The sequence below is a fragment of the Telopea speciosissima genome, chromosome 11 (genome assembly GCF_018873765.1).
Source record: "Telopea speciosissima isolate NSW1024214 ecotype Mountain lineage chromosome 11, Tspe_v1, whole genome shotgun sequence".
Taxonomy (NCBI): Eukaryota; Viridiplantae; Streptophyta; class Magnoliopsida; order Proteales; family Proteaceae; genus Telopea; species Telopea speciosissima.
In genome coordinates, this window is record NC_057926.1 from 5,104,977 (window position 1) to 5,128,120 (window position 23,144).

General features: G+C 39.2%; 1 protein-coding gene and 1 long non-coding RNA gene across 3 annotated transcripts in view; one reads left to right on the forward strand and one right to left on the reverse strand.

Moving 5' to 3' along the window:
* LOC122646100 (eukaryotic peptide chain release factor GTP-binding subunit ERF3A) overlaps positions 1-22,771 on the reverse strand; it is a 37,375-nt gene extending 14,604 nt beyond the window's left edge. For both annotated transcript variants that reach the window (XM_043839582.1, XM_043839581.1), the window contains exons 1-12: positions 22,644-22,771; positions 22,185-22,238; positions 21,996-22,070; positions 21,277-21,354; positions 20,991-21,092; positions 19,998-20,109; positions 15,639-15,684; positions 12,694-12,765; positions 11,147-11,209; positions 10,907-11,061; positions 10,752-10,816; positions 350-500 (exon numbers count right to left, since the gene is read on the reverse strand). In XM_043839582.1, coding sequence (XP_043695517.1) covers positions 350-500; positions 10,752-10,816; positions 10,907-11,061; positions 11,147-11,209; positions 12,694-12,765; positions 15,639-15,684; positions 19,998-20,109; positions 20,991-21,092; positions 21,277-21,354; positions 21,996-22,070; positions 22,185-22,238; positions 22,644-22,647 — 977 coding nt within the window. In that variant the 5' untranslated portion in view covers positions 22,648-22,771. The remainder of the gene's footprint in view (positions 1-349; positions 501-10,751; positions 10,817-10,906; positions 11,062-11,146; positions 11,210-12,693; positions 12,766-15,638; positions 15,685-19,997; positions 20,110-20,990; positions 21,093-21,276; positions 21,355-21,995; positions 22,071-22,184; positions 22,239-22,643) is intronic.
* Positions 17-6,956, forward strand: LOC122646101. Its single transcript, XR_006330560.1, has 3 exons — positions 17-275; positions 4,836-4,840; positions 6,944-6,956. It is a non-coding gene; the product is annotated as an uncharacterized LOC122646101 (long non-coding RNA).
* Positions 22,772-23,144: the final 373 nt, after the last annotated feature.

Here is a 23,144-nt window from a genome sequence, read left to right on the forward strand (position 1 = left end):
CAGTGATTCAGCACTTCTTCACAGTATTCTAACCTGTGGGACAGCAAAGGAAGGTATTGATCTATCATGTTACTTTTACTAAATTTTCCTTTGCATAATTGGCATGAAATTCTGCACATATGATTTGTTGTTTCATTATTTATGGCTGTACTTGTTAAGAATTTCTGCATGTATGCTGAGATATATGAGTTGGATACCCTTCCCAGTCTACCTACCTTTCAGTTAGAATAATTTTCTAGGTTTCCCAAACCTGTCCTGCAAAAGGAGTGTTACAAGTACACACATACAAAAATCAAAAGAAATTAGGAAACAAAACCAGCCCAACAATAAAACTAAATTGTTTTTGTACCTCAATGGGCCTTTTGGATCTCGTGGAGGAAGTTCTATGGCATCTAAAGCTTCAAATAGGCACGGACCATTCCACCACGGGCACACACTCTTCTCGACTCTAGTTTTCATATTAGAACCAACTAAACCAGATAAAGGAAGGAATAGAACATCTGGAATTGCAAAAAGGAATATCACATGAGTGAAATCAACAACTATCATTATCCAACAGAACATGCATGAGCCACAAAATAGCAACAACTGAAGTAAACAAGGAGAAAAAAGACCAACACTGAAATTCAATCCAGGGGCAACAATTAACAACCCCTACCCCCAACACATACAAAAATAAAGAAGAAAAATCATTCATTGTTGGAAATGGAGTATATGGGCAATACCCCCAACTCAAAGATCTTAAATTTCAATTCCGACTTCAAAGGACTTCCACAGAAGCACCAAGAAGCTGAGTAGACTTAGTTTTCCAGCTTATGAGCCCTAACAGGTGGTTAAGAAACACAAAGGAGTCAACAAGGCAAAGTAAGACGTAGGCATTAAGAAAGGACCCATCACTGGCAAAGCATCCAATGTAAGTAAGCTCCATACCAACCTTGTCAAGTAAATGACAAGTTACCTGTCCAATGATCTGAAATAAATAGTACAACCTGAAGTGAGAAAGATGGTCCTCTCAGTATTCTTCAACATAGAAGGAAAGAGAAAGGGGGCCTTTCACTGGATGGCAGAATTGTCAACGCACTATAATTGAGTCCAACACAAGTTTACCAGCATAGCAGGGTTTTCGTAAAGATGCCACCAGTCTATTACTCGCAGGCAGGTCTCCTATAGAACTGTATTTCAGATGATGCTGAAAGAGGATGGATTCATATATATATAGGTTGCATCTTGTTGTCACCAAGGTGGTGAAATTAGACGTTGTAACCTTCTTTTGATTGCCCCTTGTCTTATCCCCAAAAGTTTTTTAAATAAAGGGTAAAAAGTTATTTTCAAAACAAGTTGAAAGTGAATTATCATTATGTCATTCGTAGCTTTAAAACTTCCCCCACCTATAAACTGTCCTCTTTGAAACCATGCGCATTTTAAGGAGATTATGATGCAGTACGATGGGGCTTGAGGAGGGGCCACAACAGCCAGTCCTGCTCCTATCGAGCCAGCCCCTTTGGCCTTCATATGGGCCAGCGTGGCCTGCATTAAAGGCCTGATGGCTGGGGCTTTAGGCCCAACTAATGGGCCTGATTTTGGGGCCATGAAGGGACCATTTTATCTGGCTTGTGTGGGAGGCTTCAAGAAGATTTATTCTGATCCTTGTTTCTATTTTCAAGTAGTTATCTAGTTTCCAATTTGGATGTAACTAGAAATTAAGAATTTGCTAGATTAGTTTCTACTTTTAGGGAAAATGTTCCGCACACAGACAGTGTGCGGAACACTTTTGCATGCCTACACCCATTCACTGTCCCCCCCCCCCCCTTCATTTTCTTTCCTAAGTCCTAATCCCCCTTATATGAAAATTAAGCTTGGGGCTTCCTCCTTCGCCTGAATTAGTACACGTGTGTCGGAGAAAACCCTTGCCCCTAATTTTATTAGACTGATTTAATGTAAAGATTCTTTCCTCCATACAAGAGGAGTTTGAGGCTATTATTAAAAGAATAGGGCTGCACTACAGCCACAATTTGGAGTTTGAGAAAAGCTTGGCTTGTGCCTTGTATGCTGTGGGAGACAGATGGTGTGAGACCAAGGTCAGTGAGAGACTGACCAAGGCCTTGGTCATATCCCCCCCCCCCCCCTTTCTTCTTATCCTTCTCTACTTTCTCTCATTCATAGATTCTATTTTCATACACTAAAATCTGTGTTCTGTGGGAGACTACTGAGACCACCTTTGAGACCAACTAAAGTGCTGTTGGTGTTCCATAACCAGTCCTATCAAGCTTCATCAACAGTCTGAAGATTGGAGTTCACCTGTGGAAACTTTGGTTCTGAAAATATCTTGTGATGATATCCAAGGTTTAAAGTATCGGTATCGCGTATCGTATCGGTGGGGAGATTTTAAGAGACATATCATATCGTATCGTATCGTATCGTATCGTATCAGAGATACGTATCGCACGCTACAGATACGCATGGAAATAGTCAAGATACACATAGAAATACACTTTTGGAGCAAAAAAACAATATAAATAAACAATATTGCAGTTTGTTTCCTTGATTCAATCAAAGTGCAATTTGTTTCCTTGATTTGATTTGTTTTTCAGCAAGGAATCAAAGTCCCAAGCATGAAATTTGAAATATGATGTCACAATATTGAAGTTTGGGTGGAAACTTGTCCATCCAGGTGTTGTTGATGCTTTCTGGTTTCTAGAATCACAATTCTAAAGTCATATGCGTGGTTCATAATTTCGCGATACATCGCCGAAATTTCGGTATATTTTGGTAATTTCGACACTACCAAGACGAGATGGGCTTCCGAAATGAAAAATGTTCAAATTTCAGAATATTTTGGTAAATTTTGGTATATTTCGTCAAAATTTCGTGAAATTTCGATATATTTCGTTAAACAATGTGTATTTAACTATTTATACATTAGGGTCCGACCGTATACTGTCAATCAAGGGTGCAAACCAAAAACACCACTTTGAGTTCATTTTTTTGCAATATGAAGGTTTAAATGTGTTTATTTAGCTTAAATAAGGGTGTACATAAAGTATCAGGCCTTAATATGGCCAAAAACCCACCGAGATGGAGTGCCGAAATACGGCAGAAAAAATACCATATTTCGGCGAAATTTCGGTATATTTCAGATATTGCGGAAATCTCGACCAGCCCGAAATGGCGAGACGAGACGAGATTTTAAACCTTGGTCACATGTGCCTTTTAATATGTGTTGTATCGCGCCATATCGGCCGATACAATGTGATATGTACCGATACTTTTAAAAAAACATTCAACCCCTAAATCAATCGTATCGATCATATCAGTACATATCGATCATATCGCAGCGTATCGGCCGATACAATGCGATGCTGATCATGGAGACGTATCTCATTGTATCGTATCGATACCTTGCGAAACCGATACGAGATGATACGGTGCGATAATTAAATCCATGGTGATATCTCTTTATCCCTTCATTAATTGAGGCCCATATTATAGTATGTTATTCACCTTATCCATGGCCACCTTCGACAGTAGTTTCAAGGTCATCCCATGCCTGTAAGAACTTCAGTGCTGTTAAGTTATTAAATCTGAGTCTTATGTTTTTTATTTTGGCTTCATATTCATAGCTGTTGATCTAGCCGTCAGATGGGGCTAAGTTTTTGAAGAGTTGAAGGCCTCCCTGTACCCTACCTTCGACTGGAAGTACGGCTCCATCAGAGGTGGCCTTAGGGCTATATTAGTGTTCTCCTTAAGTTATTATTTTGGGAATATTCTGTTATTTCACTTTCTGGTTTACTGTTACAACTGAGGGTGAGCGAATGCCTTAGTGCGTTTGTTAGTTACTGTATAACATCATATTTGGCAGTATTCTGACCTGTGGAACAAGGATTTTCTTAAGTAACTAATTTGGACAGAAGGAGAGCATTACAGTAACTGTACTGTTATAGTGTGAGATCAGTCTCTGGACTGAAAACTCTTCTGGGGTTTAATTCTTGTGCCGGTTCGTAAGCTTAACGCTGCTCTATTACTGCTGTTACAGAGGGGTTTACTTGATGTGATCTGGTACATTCGATTCTATTGTTGCGTTGGAAACCTTCCTTGTTGTCTAGTGGACAGAGACCCATCAGATTCTCATTAATGCATCAACGGATCAACCTTCTACTCATCTACAGCAATGCTGTCCCACAGGAAATTATAGAATACACAGGCAGATGATGAAAGAAAAATATAGAATAGTGTTAGAAGCCTTGTAGAACTGAATGCTTGAGTGTCTTAATTGATCACCCAGACCCTTTATTTATAATAATCCAGAATTACAACTTATTCCTACTCAAAGAAGGAATACAACTTATTCCTAATCAAAGTAGGAATGACTCAAAATAGGAATGCCCCCCTTGCCTATTCCTATTAGGAATTCCCATTACAACTAGGAATCCCAGATAGAGATCGGTCAAGGGGAAAAATTACAGAAAAGGAAATAAAAATAAAAGATAAAAATAATAAAACCAAAGGATATCGGGTAATTTAGCCTATCTCAACACTCGCCCTCAAGTTGGAGCAAAGATATCGATCATGCCCAACTTGACTAGATTGGGATGAAACAATTTCCCAGACAATCCCTTGGTGAAGATATCAGCAAGTCGATCAGCAGATGTCACAAAGGGAATACAAATCAGCCCATCTTCTAACTTCTCCTTCATGAAATGCCTATCCACCTCAACATGCTTGATACGATCATGCTGTACTGGGTTGTGTGCTATGCTGATTGCAACCTTGTTGTCGCAGTACAGCATCATAGGAAGACGAATAGGAATACCAAGAACTTGTAGCAAACCTTTAAGCCAGAGTAACTCACAAATACCTTGTGCCATAGCCCAAAACTCAGCTTCGGCACTAGAACGAGCAACTACATTTTGCTTCTTGCTATACCATGTGACAAGATTTCCACCTACAAAGGAGCAATACCCAAAAATAGACTTGCGATCCGCAAAACCAGCCCAATCAGCATTAGTGTATGCTTCTATCCGTAGGTGACCATGTGCAGACAGAAGAATTCCTTTTCCAAGAGCTGACTTCAAATAGTGCAAGATACGAAGAACAGCCTCCATATGAGAAGAGTAGGGATCATGCATAAACTAACTCACAGTACTCACGGCGACAGCAATGTCAGGACGAGTGTGTGAGAGATAAATCAGCTTCCCTACAAATCTTTGGTACCGACCTTTATCAACAGGCTCACCCTCTTTTTCCTTGAGCCGAACAGTAGGATCCATAGGAGTATTTGAAGGATGGCAGCCTAACAACCCGGTTTCAGTCAATAAGTCTAGGACATACTTCCTTTGGGAGAGAAAAATGCCTTTAGAAGATCTGGCCACTTCAATCCCAAGAAAGTATCGTAGTTTCCCTAGATCTTTAATCTCAAATTCTTGTCCAAGGAAGGTCTTCAACCGTCTGATCTCATCACCATCATTGCCAGTAATCACTATGTCATCAACGTAGACTATAAGAACAGTGAGTTTTTCACCAACCCTCTTTATAAAGAGTGTGTGATCAGCATTACTTTGCTTATAGCCCACAAAAATCATGGCCTTGTGGAACCGGCCAAACCATGCTTGTGGTGACTGCTTCAGCCCATATAGTGCACGCTTCAGCCTACACATTTTTCCTTGGTTTCTGTCACAAGAGAACCCTGGTGGAATGTCCATATACATCTCCTCATCCAGTGCTCCATTTAGGAAGGCATTTTTTACATCTAGCTACTGCAAATCCCATCCAAGATTGACTACACAAGATAATAACACACAAACAGTATTTAACTTTGCAACAGGTGCAAAGGTTTCCTGGTAATCAATGTCGTATGTCTGAGAGAACCCCTTGGCCACGAGTCGTGCCTTATACCTATCCACAATGCCATCCACATTTTGTTTCACCACAGACACCCATTTACATCCAACGGGTTTCTTCCCAAGTGGAAGAACCACAAGCTCCCATGTGTCATTTTTCTTCTAGGCCTCCATTTCTTCCATCATAGCTGCCTTCCACTTTCCATCTAATAGAGCTTCCTGTCAATTGTTAGGAATACGAACAGAAGAAAGAGAGGAAACAAAAGCACGAAAGGATGGGGCAAGGGAGTCATAAGAAACAACATAAGATATGGGATGCTGAGTGCAAGTCCTGACACCTTTGCGAAGAGCAATAGGTAATTCAGTAGAAGGAACATTACCAGGTGGCGAGGCAGGTTCTGGATCCGGGTTCGGCAATTGGATGGGTACTGGAGCAACAGTTGATTGAACATGCTTATGTTTCCTTCCATAGGTCTTCACAGTACTGTCATCAATCCTCCTCTGAAATTCACTAATAGTCCTCTGGACAGGAGTCTGGACTCGGGTAGTTTGCTCCCCCTGAACAGAGATGGTTTCCCCCTGTATAGGGATCTCTCCCCCTAACGCAGGGGAAGTACTAGGAGCAGGCCAAACTGGTTCAGACTCATTGTAAACAGACTAGAGTGGAGGTGGAGAGTCTATGGTCAGCACATCTTCACTAACACTCTCCCCCTGAAGAGGTGGGGACACATAATAGGAAACATTTTCATGAAACACGACATCCATGCTGACCAAAGTCCGGCGGGATGGAGGGTAATAGCATTTGTACCCTTTCTGTGTAACAAAGTAACCTAAGAAAATGCAGTGAAGACTACGTGGTTCAAGTTTACCAGGGGACTTTGTATCCCTGGCATAACAAACGCAGCCAAAGACCCTAGGGGGAACGATAAAGGAAGAAGAGTCAAGTAATAGCTCAACAGGGGGTCTGGAATTAAGAACCCGACTGGGCAGCCTATTAATCAAATAGGCTGCAGTAAGGACAGCATTCCCCCAATAAAGGGAAGGGACATTGCGAGCAAACAGAAGAGCTCTAGCCACCTCCAAGATGTGGCGGTTTTTCCTCTCAGCCACCCCATTTTGGGCTGGAGTATCAATACAGCTGGTCTGATGGAGGATTCCATGGGCAGCAAGGTATTTTTGGAATTAACCTTCCATATACTCTGTCCCATTGTCACTCAAAATTTGAAGAATGGCATTAAATTGGATCTTAACCAGGGTGAAAATGCTGAAAACATGAAAACACTTCATTTTTTGTGTGCATAAGGTAGACCCAAGTAAACCTAGAATAGCAGTCAATAAAGGTTACATACCACCGATGACCAGAAAGAGAAACTTTTCTACTAAGACCCCACACATCAGTATGAACAACATGAAATAAGGAAGATCTTTTATTAGAAATGGGATAATTTGAACGTGTCTGTTTAGCCAAGACACAAGGCTCACAAAAGAAATCTTCCTTATTATAATCTTTAACTAACGCTGGAAATAAAGTGGATAAAGTACCTAAAGGGGGATGACCTAGTCTAGAGTGCCATTTGTGTAATTCAGAAGAGAAAGATGCCGGGTGACAGAGCCTAGAAGGTAAAGCCTGGGTAGATGCAAGGTCTCCATCAAACAGGTACAATCTGCCATACACTTTACCCGATCCAATCATCTTCCCCAAGTCCAGTTTCTGAAAAACACATTGAGTAGGAAAAAAGGTTACTTTACAATTCAGAGATTTGGTGATACTGCTAATGGAAAGAAGATTAGTGGTAAACTTGGGAATATGCAACACAGATGACAGTGTAAGAGAAGGAGAACAACCAATGGATCCTTTCCCTGAGATGGAGGAGAGGGACCCATCAACAATTTTGACTTTATCTTTACCAGAAGCAGGAGAATATAAATTAAAGAGGCTGGAAGAACCTGTCATGCGATCAGTAGCACCGAAGTCTATGATCCAAGGAGTGGAGACTACTGATGCACAATGACCAGCAAAAGAAATACCTGTACGAGCAAAGAAGGAACTTGAATTGCAGCAGATGTAGTAGAGGCAGCGGATGTGTTCAATAGACGTCGGAGAGCCTGGAGTTCTTCCTGGGAGAAACCAATGTCAGCAGTGGGAGTTGGAACTACACTTTCAGTGTGATTGGCTTTGTTTTTAGGCTTAGCACGACCACGTTTGGCCTCAAAATCAGCAAGCTTCCCATGTAATTTCCAACACTGAGCCTTAGTGTGATATGGTTTGTGACAATGATCACACTTCACAGGCTCTTTGGCAGTAGCAGTAGCAGCAACACTGTCAGAAGAAGTATCTGGGGTGGAGCCAGTAGTCTGTAAGGCTGATCTCTCAACTTTGGGAGTGATCATCATGGCAGCCCTTCGTGTCTCTTCACTGTGAACATAAGAAAAGGTCTCTTCTAAAGTGAGGAAAGGAACCCGACCAAAAACTTGCACCCGAATAGGATCATAAACATCATTAAGGCCAGCCAGGAAATCATAGACCCGAAACTGATCAACATAAGAATGATAGGCAGTAATGTCAGTAGTAGTAGTAGGTTGAAACCGAGCATAGTGATCCAATTGCTGCCATAAACACTTGAGGGCAGCATAGTATTTAGGGACAGACATCTCCTGATGAGTAGTATTTTGGAGTGTCTTCCTGATTTCATAAACTTGAGCACCACTACCTGAACGACCATAAGTTCCCTTGACAGCAGTCCATATCTGAGTAGCAGTGTCAAGGAGCAGATACTGACTGGAGAGGTCAGTGGTCATAGAATTCAAAACAAATGACATCACCATAGCATCGTTGGCAGCCCATTTAGTACGGGCAGCACCTTCTTCAGTAAGCTATTTGGTGGTGCCAGTGAGATGGCCAGTGAGTCCCCTACCAGCCATGGTCAAGGATAGTGATCTGGCCCAAATCAAATAATTCGTACCATCAAGCTTAATGGCAACAGTATAGGGAAGAAAGTCATTCCTAATCTGACCATCTCCTCCAGAAGTAGCAGTAGTCATCTCTGAGTCACCCATAATTCAGCTAGGCAGAAATCTAGCCACTAATTTGAAAAACACAGATCTTCAAAAAAAAACTGAATCGAGTGACTTGAAGTTGCAGCACTTTCAACCGTCAGAATAGGCTGAAAGATAGATCGAGTGATCCTCTAGTAGTGGGGAAGAAGTCCTCCAAAAAGGAGCTGATTCTGACCAGCAAATAAGAAGCCCTAATTTTAGTAAAAAATTAGGGCAAAAAGGCTGTTTGGAGAGAAATCGCAGAGCTGAATCTGTCTTGGCTTGATTCAATACTGCAGTCTTCAAACAGGAAGAGGTGTGTGCCAGGGATAGCAGGAACCAATCTCCAGAAAAAACAGAAATCGATCTTCAGCTTTGTGGGAAGAACTTGATCTCCAATGGTGGAGGGAACCTGTCGGCAGTAGGCAACACCAGTAATCTGCAATCTTCAATGAGGTGAATGCGAGGGCAGCATCTAAATCTGCATTAGATCACCTCATAGGTGCTGCCCTGAATGGAAGAGAGGAGCCGAGAGTGGTGGAGAAGGGAGAAACCAAAAACCGTGGGAGGGGGGAGAAAAAAAAACCAGAAAAAAACTTGAGAACTGCTTCTTAGATCAGATTCTGCTTTGATACCATGTTAGAAGCCCTGTAGAACTGAATGCTTGAGTGTCTTAATTGATCACCCAGCCCCTTTATTTATAATAATCCAGAATTACAACTTATTCTTACTCAAAGTAGGAATACAACTTATTCCTAATCAAAGTAGGAATGACTCAAAATAGGAATGCCCCCCTTGCCTATTCCTATTAGGAATTCCCATTACAACTAGGAATCCCAGATAGAGATCGGTCAAGGGGAAAAATTACAGAAAAGGAAATAAAAATAAAAGATAAAAACAATAAAACCAAAGGGCTAAATTACCCGATACAACAAATAGTTTAATTAATACCACCACAAGGGGTATTGTAAGCTAGTGAAGAACTCCATGAATTATTTTCTACAGTGATAAATGTTATAGGATCATAAAACCTTCCTTGTTGTTTAGTGGACAGAGACCCATCAGATTCTCATTAATGCATCAATGGATCAACCTTCTACTCATCTACATCCACTTTCAATGCTGTCCCACAGGAAATTATAGAATACACAGGCCGATGGTGAAAGAAGAATATAGAATAGTTTAATTAATACCACCACAAGGGGTATTGTAAGCTAGTGAAGAACTCCATGAATTATTTTCTACAATGATAAATGTCATAGGATCATAAAACAACAAAGGAGGCTTTATGGGATGGAGATAGTACCATGCAATGTAAAAATATGTACAAAAGGTGTGTAATATATACAAAAGGAGGCTTTATGTTCTATCTTAAGAACATATAATATAAATTAGTGCCCTCTCCTAGCATTATAAATAAAAGTGGTATGCTGTAACAGAGACACAGAAAACAAGGAAGATCATTGACTGGTTGGGTAGGCCGCTGTCCAAAAGGTTGCCTAGGTGCATGGCTAATAACTTCTAGACTGCCTAGTCCCTAGGCCACACCTGGGTATTTACTTGACAACGCAACTCCCAAAAGACATTTATATTTCATATAGAAAAGTCAGTTGGCCAACGTAGATCTCAGGCCGAACTGTCCTGGCCAAAATAAGTTTTCATCAAAAGTCTGGCTCAATATTCCATCAGGCTGGGCTATGCCTAACACTGGGACTTTTACATTGTGCCCAGGCGCATCTCAATCCCAAGTAGAAACACTGCAGGCTTCTAGGCCAGCCAGCTCATGTCCTTCAGATATTGCTTAACAAAAATAATTTAAAAATAACAACAAAAACAACAACAATATAAAAATAAGGTTTTAAAATCTACAGTGTTTACCTTTCTTCACATTGTAACCTGATGATTTTAGGAAAGGTATCATCTTTGATTCTATTTCATTATACCTGTGGAAAGCACATAATACAAGGTCATTAGACTTCTGAAAATTCCTTCTTCACAAAAGTGCCCCCCAAAAAATAGACCATATCAAGTACCTTTCTTTAGACCATCCCACAGTAGGATCATCCATTTTGTTGACAACAACAAGCAACTTAGATACACCCAAAGTCTTTGCAAGTTGGACATGTTCACGGGTCTGCCCACCTCTCTCATATCCAGTTTCAAATTCACCTTTACGAGCAGAGATTACCTATATCAAGAAAAGCATCAGAAATGATTGAACCAGATTTATTTACAGAAATTATGTGCAAAAAGTAATGCATCCGTTTGCTTACCAGGACTCCAACATCTGCTTGAGATGCCCCACTGATCATGTTTGGAACATAACTTTTGTGACCCTAGAGAAACACGCAGAAACAAAAACAAATTAGAGAAGCAACAAGATTACAGAGCAGTAGATTTTGGTCCCAGTTACAAACTAATCAAGATTCTCAAAGAATAAAGCAATGCCAATCCAACATGATACAACTTTAAAATCAGAAACTAAAAAGGCAGATGCGAAACTAAGATGTAAAGATGTCAATAGCATCAAATCCTACAATGGTCTAAGATCTAAATAAGTCAATAGCATCCAATCCTACAGCAGTTTAGTGGACTATCAATGTAGATGGGCCAACACAGCCCTGACTGACAATGGAAGACATTCAGATGTGTAATATAGAGAGAGAGAGAAAGAGAGATTCCAGCCTCCTACACCAGTCCCAAGGTTCAAGGTTTCGGTTTCGAGCCTGGTTTTCGACTAAGCTCGAAACCAAAATATTTAATGAAACCGTAAAATTTCGGTCGAAACCTACAAGATTTTGGTTGCTGGTTTCAATTGATGGTTTCGAGGCCCAAATGGCCAAATTAGTTCCCAAAACTTTTAGGGAACCCTATTTTAGGTCTTTTAAACATAGTGGAATCCTTAGAATGTTAAAAAAAACATACACACACACATACAAAATGGTAGTTTGGCTTTGGACCCTAGGTTGGTAGTTTCAATCATTACACTAGTTTTCGATTGAAATTTCGCAGTTTCTAACCCAGAACATGGATGAAATTTTGCAGTTTCAATCATTATGCTAGTTTCGACTACAAAATTTAGTACTAGAACACGCATAATTCAATTAAAACAACTAAAATATGCTTTAGGAATGAATAAACATAAAATTAGAAACCATTTCATAATTATCAAGTGTAAATCTCAATCTCAGCTAGGTACACAGACACTAACTTCCCCAATGATATCCGAACTTCAAGTAGATAAAACAAAGGACAGACTTGGACCCACTCTTTTAAACAAAGAAACTAAAAGTACTTCAAAGACATCATACAACAGGGCCCACTTAACTAATATCATGTACCCAGTTACCCATCGAAAACCCCAATATGGGCTTATCAACCAGGCCTGTTACGGAGGTATCCCATTAAAAAAAAAGGCTCAATCTATATTATAACTGGCCCAGAATCTCTTTTGGCTTTCTAAAATGGACAAACAATACATCCATCTCCATGTCAATTTTGGTGATTATATTAACCATATGGCCCACCATGTGTGGGGAATTACCGTTCTTTTTAATGGCCCCTTCTCTTAAACAGATTTAACTTTTTCCAATAATTTTTTAAACATTATTATCAGACAAGGAGAAATCACATTGGTCCCAATGACATGGACAAGTCCACATAGTATGAGCCCTACAAGAAATTTCTACATGGCCCTCAGGGGAAAAAAAGGGAGTAGATTCCCACTTCTTACCCATCAGGAAATCATAAATATTAGCTAAAGGCATGTAATTGATATAAGGAGTTTAGAAACAAGATAAAGGAGAATAATAGATGTTACCGGTGCATCCAGAATGGTAAACCTTGAGGCTTCCGTCTCGAAATGTGCTCTACCAACCTCCACTGTCTTTCCCTGGAATAAGTATCAAGTAGTAACATAGTTTAGTTTCTGCAAAGGAAAAGATTATCAAGGCAACTAATTCCTTTTGTATCTGCTTGTTCAGTTAATTCAATAGCCTTTTCATTGCCTTTCAAAATGAAACTATTTTTTAACTGTCCAGCTATATATTATGCAAGAATATTAGGTTGCCCATAAGGTCTTGCAATTATTGTGATAGAAATGTTGAGTTTTCGGTTCACAGAACTAAACTCTTTTAGTACATTGATCTGTAAATTCTTCAATTCCTCACGATCTATCGTCTATTAACAACTTTGGGAATCCCATATGGATTATGATCTGGATCAGATCGATTATTTTTGAATCTCTATACATGCAATTCCCTCGACTATTCTCTTTTCTTTTTTTCCTTTCTGGTACATAATTCTTGATAATATCCCAGATTTTTTGATCTTCCTGGAGACCTTCAAAATAACTTTTTGGCCATGCAAATCAAGGGGAATGATGACTTTAGGTTGTACCAAGTCTGAAATCAAGTGGGTTTATTTTTTGACCCATACTACCCCGCTATACCATGTTTATCACGATATATCCTATCTATATACTTATTATATTGATTTGTATACAGTCATCCACACTCCATAGTTTCTTTACCATATGAGATATTTTTCATCTAAGGATATATCTTTCAATACAATGGTTATATGACAGATAGGTCTTTTTATTGGTTAACTTCCTTGAGCTCGAGGTTTTAACCTTTTCATGGTAGTACCCTCGTTGACCTCAGCTTTGCTAATAATTAAATTCGCTTTGTTGAAACCCCTATTGTGACTAGCATTTGCTGCTGCAGAATAAATCAATTTAAAAATGGGATAACATGCTTGATAAGGCATAAGTTTGAGTATTATAAGTGTTTGTTCGTAGGAACACCCACGAATCCGATCAAGTATTCAGAATTGGTTAATACAGATTTAGGGTTGTCAGTCATGGATGGGCAAGTTCAACCAAATTAGAAGTAGGTTGGATTTGGCTGACTACTTGACTGAAAACAGGACGGCCTGCACTCATTTAAACTTTAAACCCCACCCCCGCTGAACATAAAACTCTTTTAGAGCTGCTATATTACTGTGCTAGTCTTCACCTAATACTTCTTCTCCTTTCAATTAAAAATCTCACAACAGAGTCAAGAGAGGGAACTCGGGGTCATATTTTGCAGAGGTCAGTATAAGAGGGACTAATGCAATCCCAGGCTATGAAATTTAGATCGCTATGGGCCCACCAAAGTAATAAAACTACAATAATATGACCAATGGCAATTTCATAAATTCCAGGACAATTTAGGACCACTTTGAAGAGGACAAACAGAATTTGAGGGTGGGCCTTGGTGCAACAGTAAGGTTGCTCCATTGGGTTTGAGTCTGGAAACAGCCTCTCTGCAAAAGCAGTGGTAAGGCTGCGTACATTATGACCCTTCCCAGACCCCGCAGTGGCGGGACCCTCGTGCACTGGGTGCACCCCAAACAGAATATGGGACGTAAAGGTAATTAAATCAAGACAAGAGGCCTTTTTCCAAATTTAAATATCAGCAGTGGAGTGAATTAAAAAGGAATTCACACTGGAGAAGTTCTTAACAGATATTAGAAAATATGGCCTGAACCATAAATAATAAGTACTCTTCTTCTCAACAAATAGCAAGGTGGAGAACAGACTCTTTCAGATGAGAAGATTTCACTCAAATGAAACTCAATAACGGTGAGATTTTAGAGTTAAGTTCCTAACCCCCAAACATTAGGCCAATAGCTGACTCAGAGTTAGAATATTATTTTAATATTAAATTTCTGAAGTGAGGATGGGCGGAACTTCTTAAACCAATAGGAGACTTTAGAATAGATATCTCGATTGGCTGCTCCAAATGGTGCCAGACACTACAGTTCAGATCGGCCCCAGATATAGATTCAACTCCCAAAATTTCAGTTAAAACAGAACTGATACAAGAGAGTTTTGATTCCTATTGGTCCCCAAAACAATGTAGAAAACAGAGCAACAGACAATAAATTGAAATAATCCTAACTGGAAAGAAATAACGGAGAAGAAGGATTGGATAACAAAGAAGAAATATAAAAAGAAGAGGTAGAATAGAAATGTAAGAAAGAAGAATGAATGATAAAGTGAAGACAATCACAGCAACTAGCTTAAATCGAAGAAATTCATCCTAATTGTCAATTTACAAATAACCCAACAAAAAAAATTAAAAAAAACTCCTACGTGCCCCTATTGGGCCAAGTGTGTTTAACTGCATCAGTGGAGACTCTTACTTCTTGCTTTTGCTTCTCATTCCCACTAACAATGACACTTCTTGCATCTCTTCCTACTTCTAGGCTCTTGATTCCCATTTGCACTACACTTCTCACTCTTGGTCAGGTTTTTCTATGGTTTACATCTAAAAGACAGTTAAGCCAAGGTGAAGTCCAATGCCAGATAGATATGCAAGAAATTATGGATAAAAATCTCCAATAATATCGATGTTTACAATATAGGACTTCAGGAACTACAAGTTTGCTAACTCTTCTCTTTTAATTTTAGACATGTAAACCAGTCAGGTACCATAATCCATATTTTAAGATGCCTTCCAGTCCACCTAAATTCTTTGCTGTACTCCGTACACCAATAAAATCTGAGGAATTTGAATGCTTGGATTCATAGTTGTTTACTTGTTTATCGCCAGTAATCAACAAAACCTAAAATCACTTCCAACCCCAAATTACATAAATCACTAGACCATGTGACGACGTCAAAAAAATTCTGTGACATTAATTGCACAGAGCTAGGTCTACCATAATGCAAGTCAAACACACACAAAAATTGCAACAAGGAATCTCAACGCATACCTTTACACGCTCCTCCTCATTTGTGTCCATGATATATGCCATGTACCTACCACGTGAAGAATTGCTCTTGTAAAGGGTACGCAGTAAATTATGAATGAAGAATTAAAGTAAGAAAAAAGAGTGACTACGTCATTGTAAAACAAAGAAGCAGATGGGGGAGAGAACTATACAAATCATATAGATATGGTGACAAATTTCAACAGAAAACAACAGAAAATAGTAATAAACTTGTTTTTGTAGATAAACAACTAAACAATCTTAGAAGTGTTATACAATATAGCTTAGAGAAATAATTTGGTTTGAACATATCTTCCAATAAACTTTATTACATCAAAAGGCACAAAGAGGAAAGATGGAACATGTTTGCAGTATCTGAAAGTACCCAATACATGGTTCCATAATAGCTACTTATGCTTTTAGAAGGAACAGTGGAACATAATAAAGACAGCTATTTTGAAAGGCTTTTCTGAACTCCAAAAGAAAGTAGTTCTGGACAATGCATGTAATGCCACCTTAATTAACCTATTCAAAAAAGAAGAATGACTCCATCAATCAGATAAGCTGACTATGAAGATGTAAGCCTTGAGACTTAAAGCCGTTACAGGTTAAATCATAAGAATCAAGATGGTTTTGTCCCTGATGGTGTCCTTGTTACCAATAAACTTATCCATTCAGATATCAAAGCTGGGAAGGAAGGAGTCCTCTGGAAAATTGATTTGGAAAAAGTTTTCACCATGTAATCAGTCTTTCATTGATTACATGTTGCAATGAATGGGTTTAGAGATAATAAGGAGGAAATGGTTGAAATTATGTTAGTCCTCAGCTTCCTTGTCTATCTTGATGAATGGGGAATCCAAAAAGCTACTTCAACTGATAGCATGGGATCAGACAGGGAGATTCCCTATCCTGTTCAATTTAGAATAGTGGCTGAAGGTTTAAGCTGCCTCCTATCCAAAGTGAGCAAGTGAGGCAGATTGAAGGTTTTACCTCCCCAATTTTAATTTCTCATGTCTCGTCTTCAATATGCTGACAACAACTAAAGTATTTGGTCAGATTAGGAACTTGAGGATGACTTAGAATTTCAGCTATATTTTTTGTAAAATATCTCATGGTCACATTAGAAACTTGCAGATGAATCTGAATTTCTCTCAAGCAGTTTCTGAGATGAAGGCCAATCTTAGTAAAAGTGAAGTGTTTGTCGGCTAGGCGCCTTGTAGTAGTTACGTAGACGCTGTGGAAACTACGCATAGGAGATGTCATGGAATAGGAGGAGCTGCTGTTCCAGGTTTGCTAAGAAGGCCCTCTGCCAACTAATTTTCTGGGCACACCTTTGCAGATATGAGATCCAATTAAAGTGAGAATTACTAAGAAACTTGCAACCCAGGAAATTTGTTACCTGTCCAAAGGAGAAAAGGTTATCTTAATTCAGACTCCCCCAATCTTGCTATCATTATCTGCTCCTGTTATATCCAGGTACTGGTTGCCGACAATGTATAGAAACTTGCGACCTTTTATCCAATGACTGCAACGAGTCCTCAGCATTATTTACTCAGGTAGGCCGCGGTTACACTTCCCAAAGCATAGTTGTCAAGGTGACTAGGCAATCCAAGGCGTCAGAGGGGCACCTAGGCAACTAGGCACCCTAGTCGTGCAGTATATGACTATATTTACAATAGAAATGAGAATTTTATATAATTATGTTTAGGAAGAAAGCCCCCTGTCCGGGAGCGTGGCTCATGTGCCTGCACCCTTGTGTTTGTCTCTCTCCTCCCTGTAAACTGACCTCACTGCCCCCCCCCCATAGATTGAACCAAAAGGAGGGCGCTGATTGGGTCTCGTGTAGGTGTAGGTAACATGCTCTCGGACAGAGAACACTTACTCTTATGTTTATATGCAATACAAAAGCCATATGAATGCAATATGATATAATTATGCTAGTAATGACCTAATATGAGAAAACCAAAATACAATAAACAAAGCATAGGATATAATATAAGCATATTCATAAAATAAAAATAAAAAAAAAACAAAGCAATAAACATAATTAACGTAAACTCGTGAAGTGTCATGTTGTTGCCTTAGACCCAAAAAAGAGTCTGGATGCCTAGGGGTGCCTAGGCGACGCCTTGACAACTGTCCCAAAGAGAAATAAGACCAAGGGAACTTAACCTGTTTCAGTTATAAAACAAGGACTCATTCGAAAATAATTATAGCAATTTGGTCATGCGCTAGGAAACCTTTGGATAGAAGCTATTGCTCTGAAATATGGGGAAATAACCAGCAGAGGAACTCATTTAGTCAGTCAACCACATGCTACCGGTGCGTAGAGGGCTACCATGAAATATCTCCAAAAGCAAGGGAGGCATCTCAATTGAGGTAAACAAAGAAAATCTGGTCAAATTCTTGTTGCGCATGGAATGCAATGGACCAGCTTGGTTTGGTTGGATTGAGTTGGGTTGGACCAAGATTGGAGCAGTTTTTGGTTCATCTTTGGGTCATATGGTTTAGTTCTGGTTCTCACTTAAGGAACCAGAAATCGTGGGATCTTATTTTAACTAGTTGTTGGGTTTACTTAGGAGATCCAATTTGGATTTATGCCAGGAAGATCCATGACAGCAGCAATTTACTTGCTTAGGAGACTAATGGAAAGATTTAGAGATTGCAAGAAGGATCTCCGTATGGTTTTATTGACCTAGAAAAAGCTTATGATAGAGTCCCTAAAGAGTTCATTTGGCAAATACTAGAGAACATAAGTGTTTCAAGTAAATACGTGAATATAATTAAAGAAATGTATGATATTGTGGTGACTAGTGTAAGAACTGTTGGGGGTCAAGGTAGTGAATTCCCAATCACAATTGGGTTACATCAAGGATCAACTTTAAGCCCTTATTTGTTTGTGCTTATCATAGATGAATTAACTAGAGACATTCAAGATGAGGTTCCTTGGTGTATGCTTTTTGCTGATGATATTGTTTTGGTGGATGAGACAAAAGCAGGGATTAACGTCAAGTTGGTGTTATGGAGATCAACCTTGAAATCAAAAGGTTTTAAGATAAGTAGAATGAAGAACGGAATGTGTGTAACTTTAGTTACACTAGGACAGATAATAAGGTTGGTGAAAATTGATAAAGGGAGATTTCGCAAAGTGATTATTTTAGGTATCTGGGCTCAATCATAAATAATAGAAGGTGATATAGAGGAGGATGTTTCACATAAACTTAAAATAGGATGGATGAAGTGGAGCGGTGCGTCCAGAGTGTTGAGTGATCAACATATTCCTCTAAAGCTTAGAGGAAAATTTTATAAGACAGTCATAGGACCGGCTATGATGTATAATGTGAAATGTTGGGCGGTTAAGAAGCATCATAAAGATAAACTCAATGTAGCGAAGATGAGGATGTTGAGATGAATGAGTGACAAAACTAGGAAGGCTAAAGTAACGAACGATCATATTAGAGCTGATTTGGGAATAGCTCTGATATACATGATAAGCTATGAGAAAGTCATTTGAGGTGGCATGGCCATGGTTCAACGGAGGCCTTTAGATGCTCCAATACTGAGAAGTGATTTGATTCAGATTGAAGGAACTAAAAGAGCTAGGGGCAGACCTAAAATGACCTTAGGAGAAGTGGTGAGGAAAAACATGCATAGCCTAGCCCTTGTATCAACTATGACCTCGAATTGAGCTGATTGGAGAGAAAGGATCCGTGTAGCCAACCCCATTTAGTTCAGATAAGGCTGAGTTGTTGTTGTTGGGTCTATTTAGGAATCCCAATCACAGCTTGCGGCTGGTAGGGATATCCTTTACAGTTTGGTTTATCTTAATAGACTCTTCCAAAACCAACCCAACCTGCACCTGGTGGAAGATCTCTCTCTCCAGCTGAGAGATGCACATCAGACACAGAAAGTTGATCTCAAACATCCCATCTCTTTTTTTCTTTCTTTTCTTTTTTTTTTGGGGGGGAGGAGGGGGGCTGTGCGTCAACAACAACAGTTATTCAACCAAAGAATGGGCTGCAAAGCAGAGAAACTATGATACACAACAAGCATCAGATTATTCAGCAACGTACAGCAGATTAAAGCAAAATGTTTCATATCATTAATGAATACCACAGCATAATCCCCCAGCTAGCAAATTAGCACAGGGGAGTGAAAAATATTGTGAGGCAAATTTTATAAACTGCTATCACAGATCTGAATAGCATAAAGAGAAGATAAAATATCAGTGTATACTGAAATTGCTCAAAAATGTAAATGCTCATGAGTAGCAACATTAGGTCCATTAAATGAAATCATACAAAGAGTTCATCATCCAAGATTTCAACCACCAAAACTTTGCAAGCTGAAAGGAGGTCTTACCAACTTTCTCGACTCTTTTCCTTTGCTTCTTTCTCATATTTCTGGATTGTTCGATCGTCAACCTGACCACTAAGGAAAAGTATCTGCCCTCCAGTCGTGGACTTACCAGCATCTGCAATCGGCATAAAATCCTTGTGAATATGCAGTGTAGATAGAATGAAAACTGATTTAATTCCGTGTTCCATAATAAGAGAGAATGACCAAATAAATGTAATCAGATCACGGATCGTCTAAGAAAAATATAAAGCAAACATGCGTAGATATAGAAACTTACGTTCAACAGCATCAAAGTGCTATTTCAAGCAAGCCAAAAATTCTCCATGAAGCTTCAATTCAAATGCTAATATATTACTACAAATTTGTGGTCTTCTAAAACAACCATATTTGTCACGGCGACTAGGCAACCCAAGGCGTTGGAGAGGGGCTGGATGCAAGGCGACACCAACAAGGCATCCAAGGCACTGGACGCCAAGGCGACGTCTTGACAACTATGACAACACCACCCAATAAGGCAACGTCTTATGTAGAATCCATTACTCCTGGTAACGCTTAACATAAAAACCGACTACCCGTAACCCTTACAAGACTAAAAACAGATATAATATTTTCTTAAGACTTTGTGCATGGTGTACCTATGGACGTAGACATAGTTCTAATCTCATGGGCAGTTTTCTATTTAGGAACATCCTTATACGAATTGGCCCCTTAAACTAATTATCAGAGTTTCAGGGAATTTTAAAAAAAATAATAATAAGAGGGTGCTAGAAGGATGAGATACTGTACCAATGAAACAAAGACTATTGTTAGAAAGAAAAATGGAAAACCTCACAACCAAAAACTACTCTGAAAACATAAGCATTCAGATCTGGCATGAGAACGATTCCACTGATTGACAAATATGCATGTACACAAACACTAAATAACCAGACACAATAAGAGGACACATGAATATAAACAAAATCTTGATGGAGGACCAACAGAATGTTAACTTACCAACATGGCCAATAAATACAACATTCAGATGTCGCTTCTTGTTTTCTTCTTTGCTATCTTTATCTTCAACATCTACTAGAGCAGTCATTTCTTTATCTTTAACTGGCAACCCAAAAAGAGAGAGAGAGAGAGAGAGAGAGAGAGATCACAACCTCCATCAGTCTGAAATCTAGGTTCTCGCAAAACTATTCTGTAAGGTGTAAAAAAAATAATAAAAAAAAAAAGCATTTTCCCTACTTCTTAATGAAAGAAGGAGAAACGAACAACAAAGGATCATATATATCACCTTTTGGCTCCACATGCAATGGCTTAGAGTTTGACGGGGGCTCATCCTTGTGATCTGAAACCACCTCATCCTTGAGATCTAAAAGAACCGACAAAATATAATATCCCAAAAAAAATACTCAGATCTTCCACTGAAATATATTTCAAAATTCAAATATTAAAAAATAATGGATGATACTAAAAATCAAAGGATCTCAATGCAGTTTGGGTAATGGGTAGTGAAGTAACCCGTCTTATGCTTAGAAAGAAGATCAAACTAAAGAAAGCCAAGATTCTAAAAGAAAATAAGGTTAATGGGCTTACAGTCTTAGAATGAATATTACAATAGGATTTAGAGGGAAAATTGTATATCTAGACTTAATATTATAAAATTCGGATGAGATACACCGTCAAATTTGGTTGAGTTTACAAAAAAGGGTGTCTCCATGAGTTGGACTTGGCAACGTAGGAAAAATTATATGCCAAAAAAGAATATCCAGATTATATTAATACAGGCGCTTTGAATAAATAACAAGAATAGCGAAGAAACCTAGAAATAAACAACTTCTTCCGAAAGAAACCATTTTATGTTAAAATCTGTTAGGGAAAACAAGGAATAGTTGAAGGTTATACTGAATCATCAACCAGAGTCACACTTGAACTTCAAAATCTAGCAAGTCATTGCTCTACACATAACCAAATTCTAACATGCACATAATTTGTGTAATTGCTACTCCATACCTTCTTCCATTGTATCCCATTTCTCACTCTCTTCTGCTTTAACTTCATCTGAAGCAACCACTTCGTTATTGCCCTCTGCAAAAATTCAATTAAAACGCAGCAAAATTTTGTCATTTCAGTGACGCCAAGGTCGAAGAGCATCTAGCCTCTCTACACGGAAGTATAACCAAATCACCATTAGATTAGTACCTGAAGAGTCCAACTGCAGCGACCTAATGCTAGACTCGATCTCAGCATCTATATCTGGAATCAAAACGCAAACGAGACGTGACCTCAGTAGCTCTCAAATCTCATTCATGCACCAAAACCCTCAAACAGTAATTCCGCATAAAAGTGTCTAGATAAAAGGAGAAAACATTGATTCTCAACTGCCATCCTTTAATTGCTTACGATTATCAACAAAAATTTAAGGATTATAACATCCCAATGAAAAAAACGACAAAACGAAACGAATTCCAACAAATCCAAACTAGACCCAAATTCCTGGGCGAAAAGCCAAATTAATAAGCGCCAAACAAATATCAAAGAAAAATTAGTAAAATCTACGATGTAAGAAGCACGAATTCACAACGAAATCAAATCTATCCACCACGTAATATCAAATCAATAGATGTATGGTAGGGGAGAGAGAGCGCTAAGTTGGCTTACCCATCGTGAAGAGTCTATATACTCGCTACGCACTCTTAGGGTTCTCAGTAGCAGAGAGAACGATGGGGAAAAGAGGAAAGGAATAAAGGGCAGTGAGAGCGCGGAAAAAAACACCGCAAGCCCCAGGGATGCTTGATTCAAATAGGCCAAATTGCTAAAAGGTGTCAGTGCGCACGCAGGAATAAGTTCGATCTTCAGGCCTTCAGCTAACTCTCTAGCTTTGGTTTATACTCTTTTCCTGGACGTGACACGTGGGTGGAGCTGAAATGTGGTAGAAATGTATACCCCTAAGTCACCCACTCACGTTTCGGGTTCAAACTTGCAGTCCACGTTTTAATTTTTTTTAGAGGGGATTTCCAGACTAGATGAAGAACATGAGACCAAAAACTTGAAACCCCCCTGGGGCTAGGAATGAGCAAGGCCTCCGAATCATGATTTGAGGTATTGGTTTGAATCGATTGATTTTGGTCGGATCGGATTGGTATCGATCGAGATCAATCT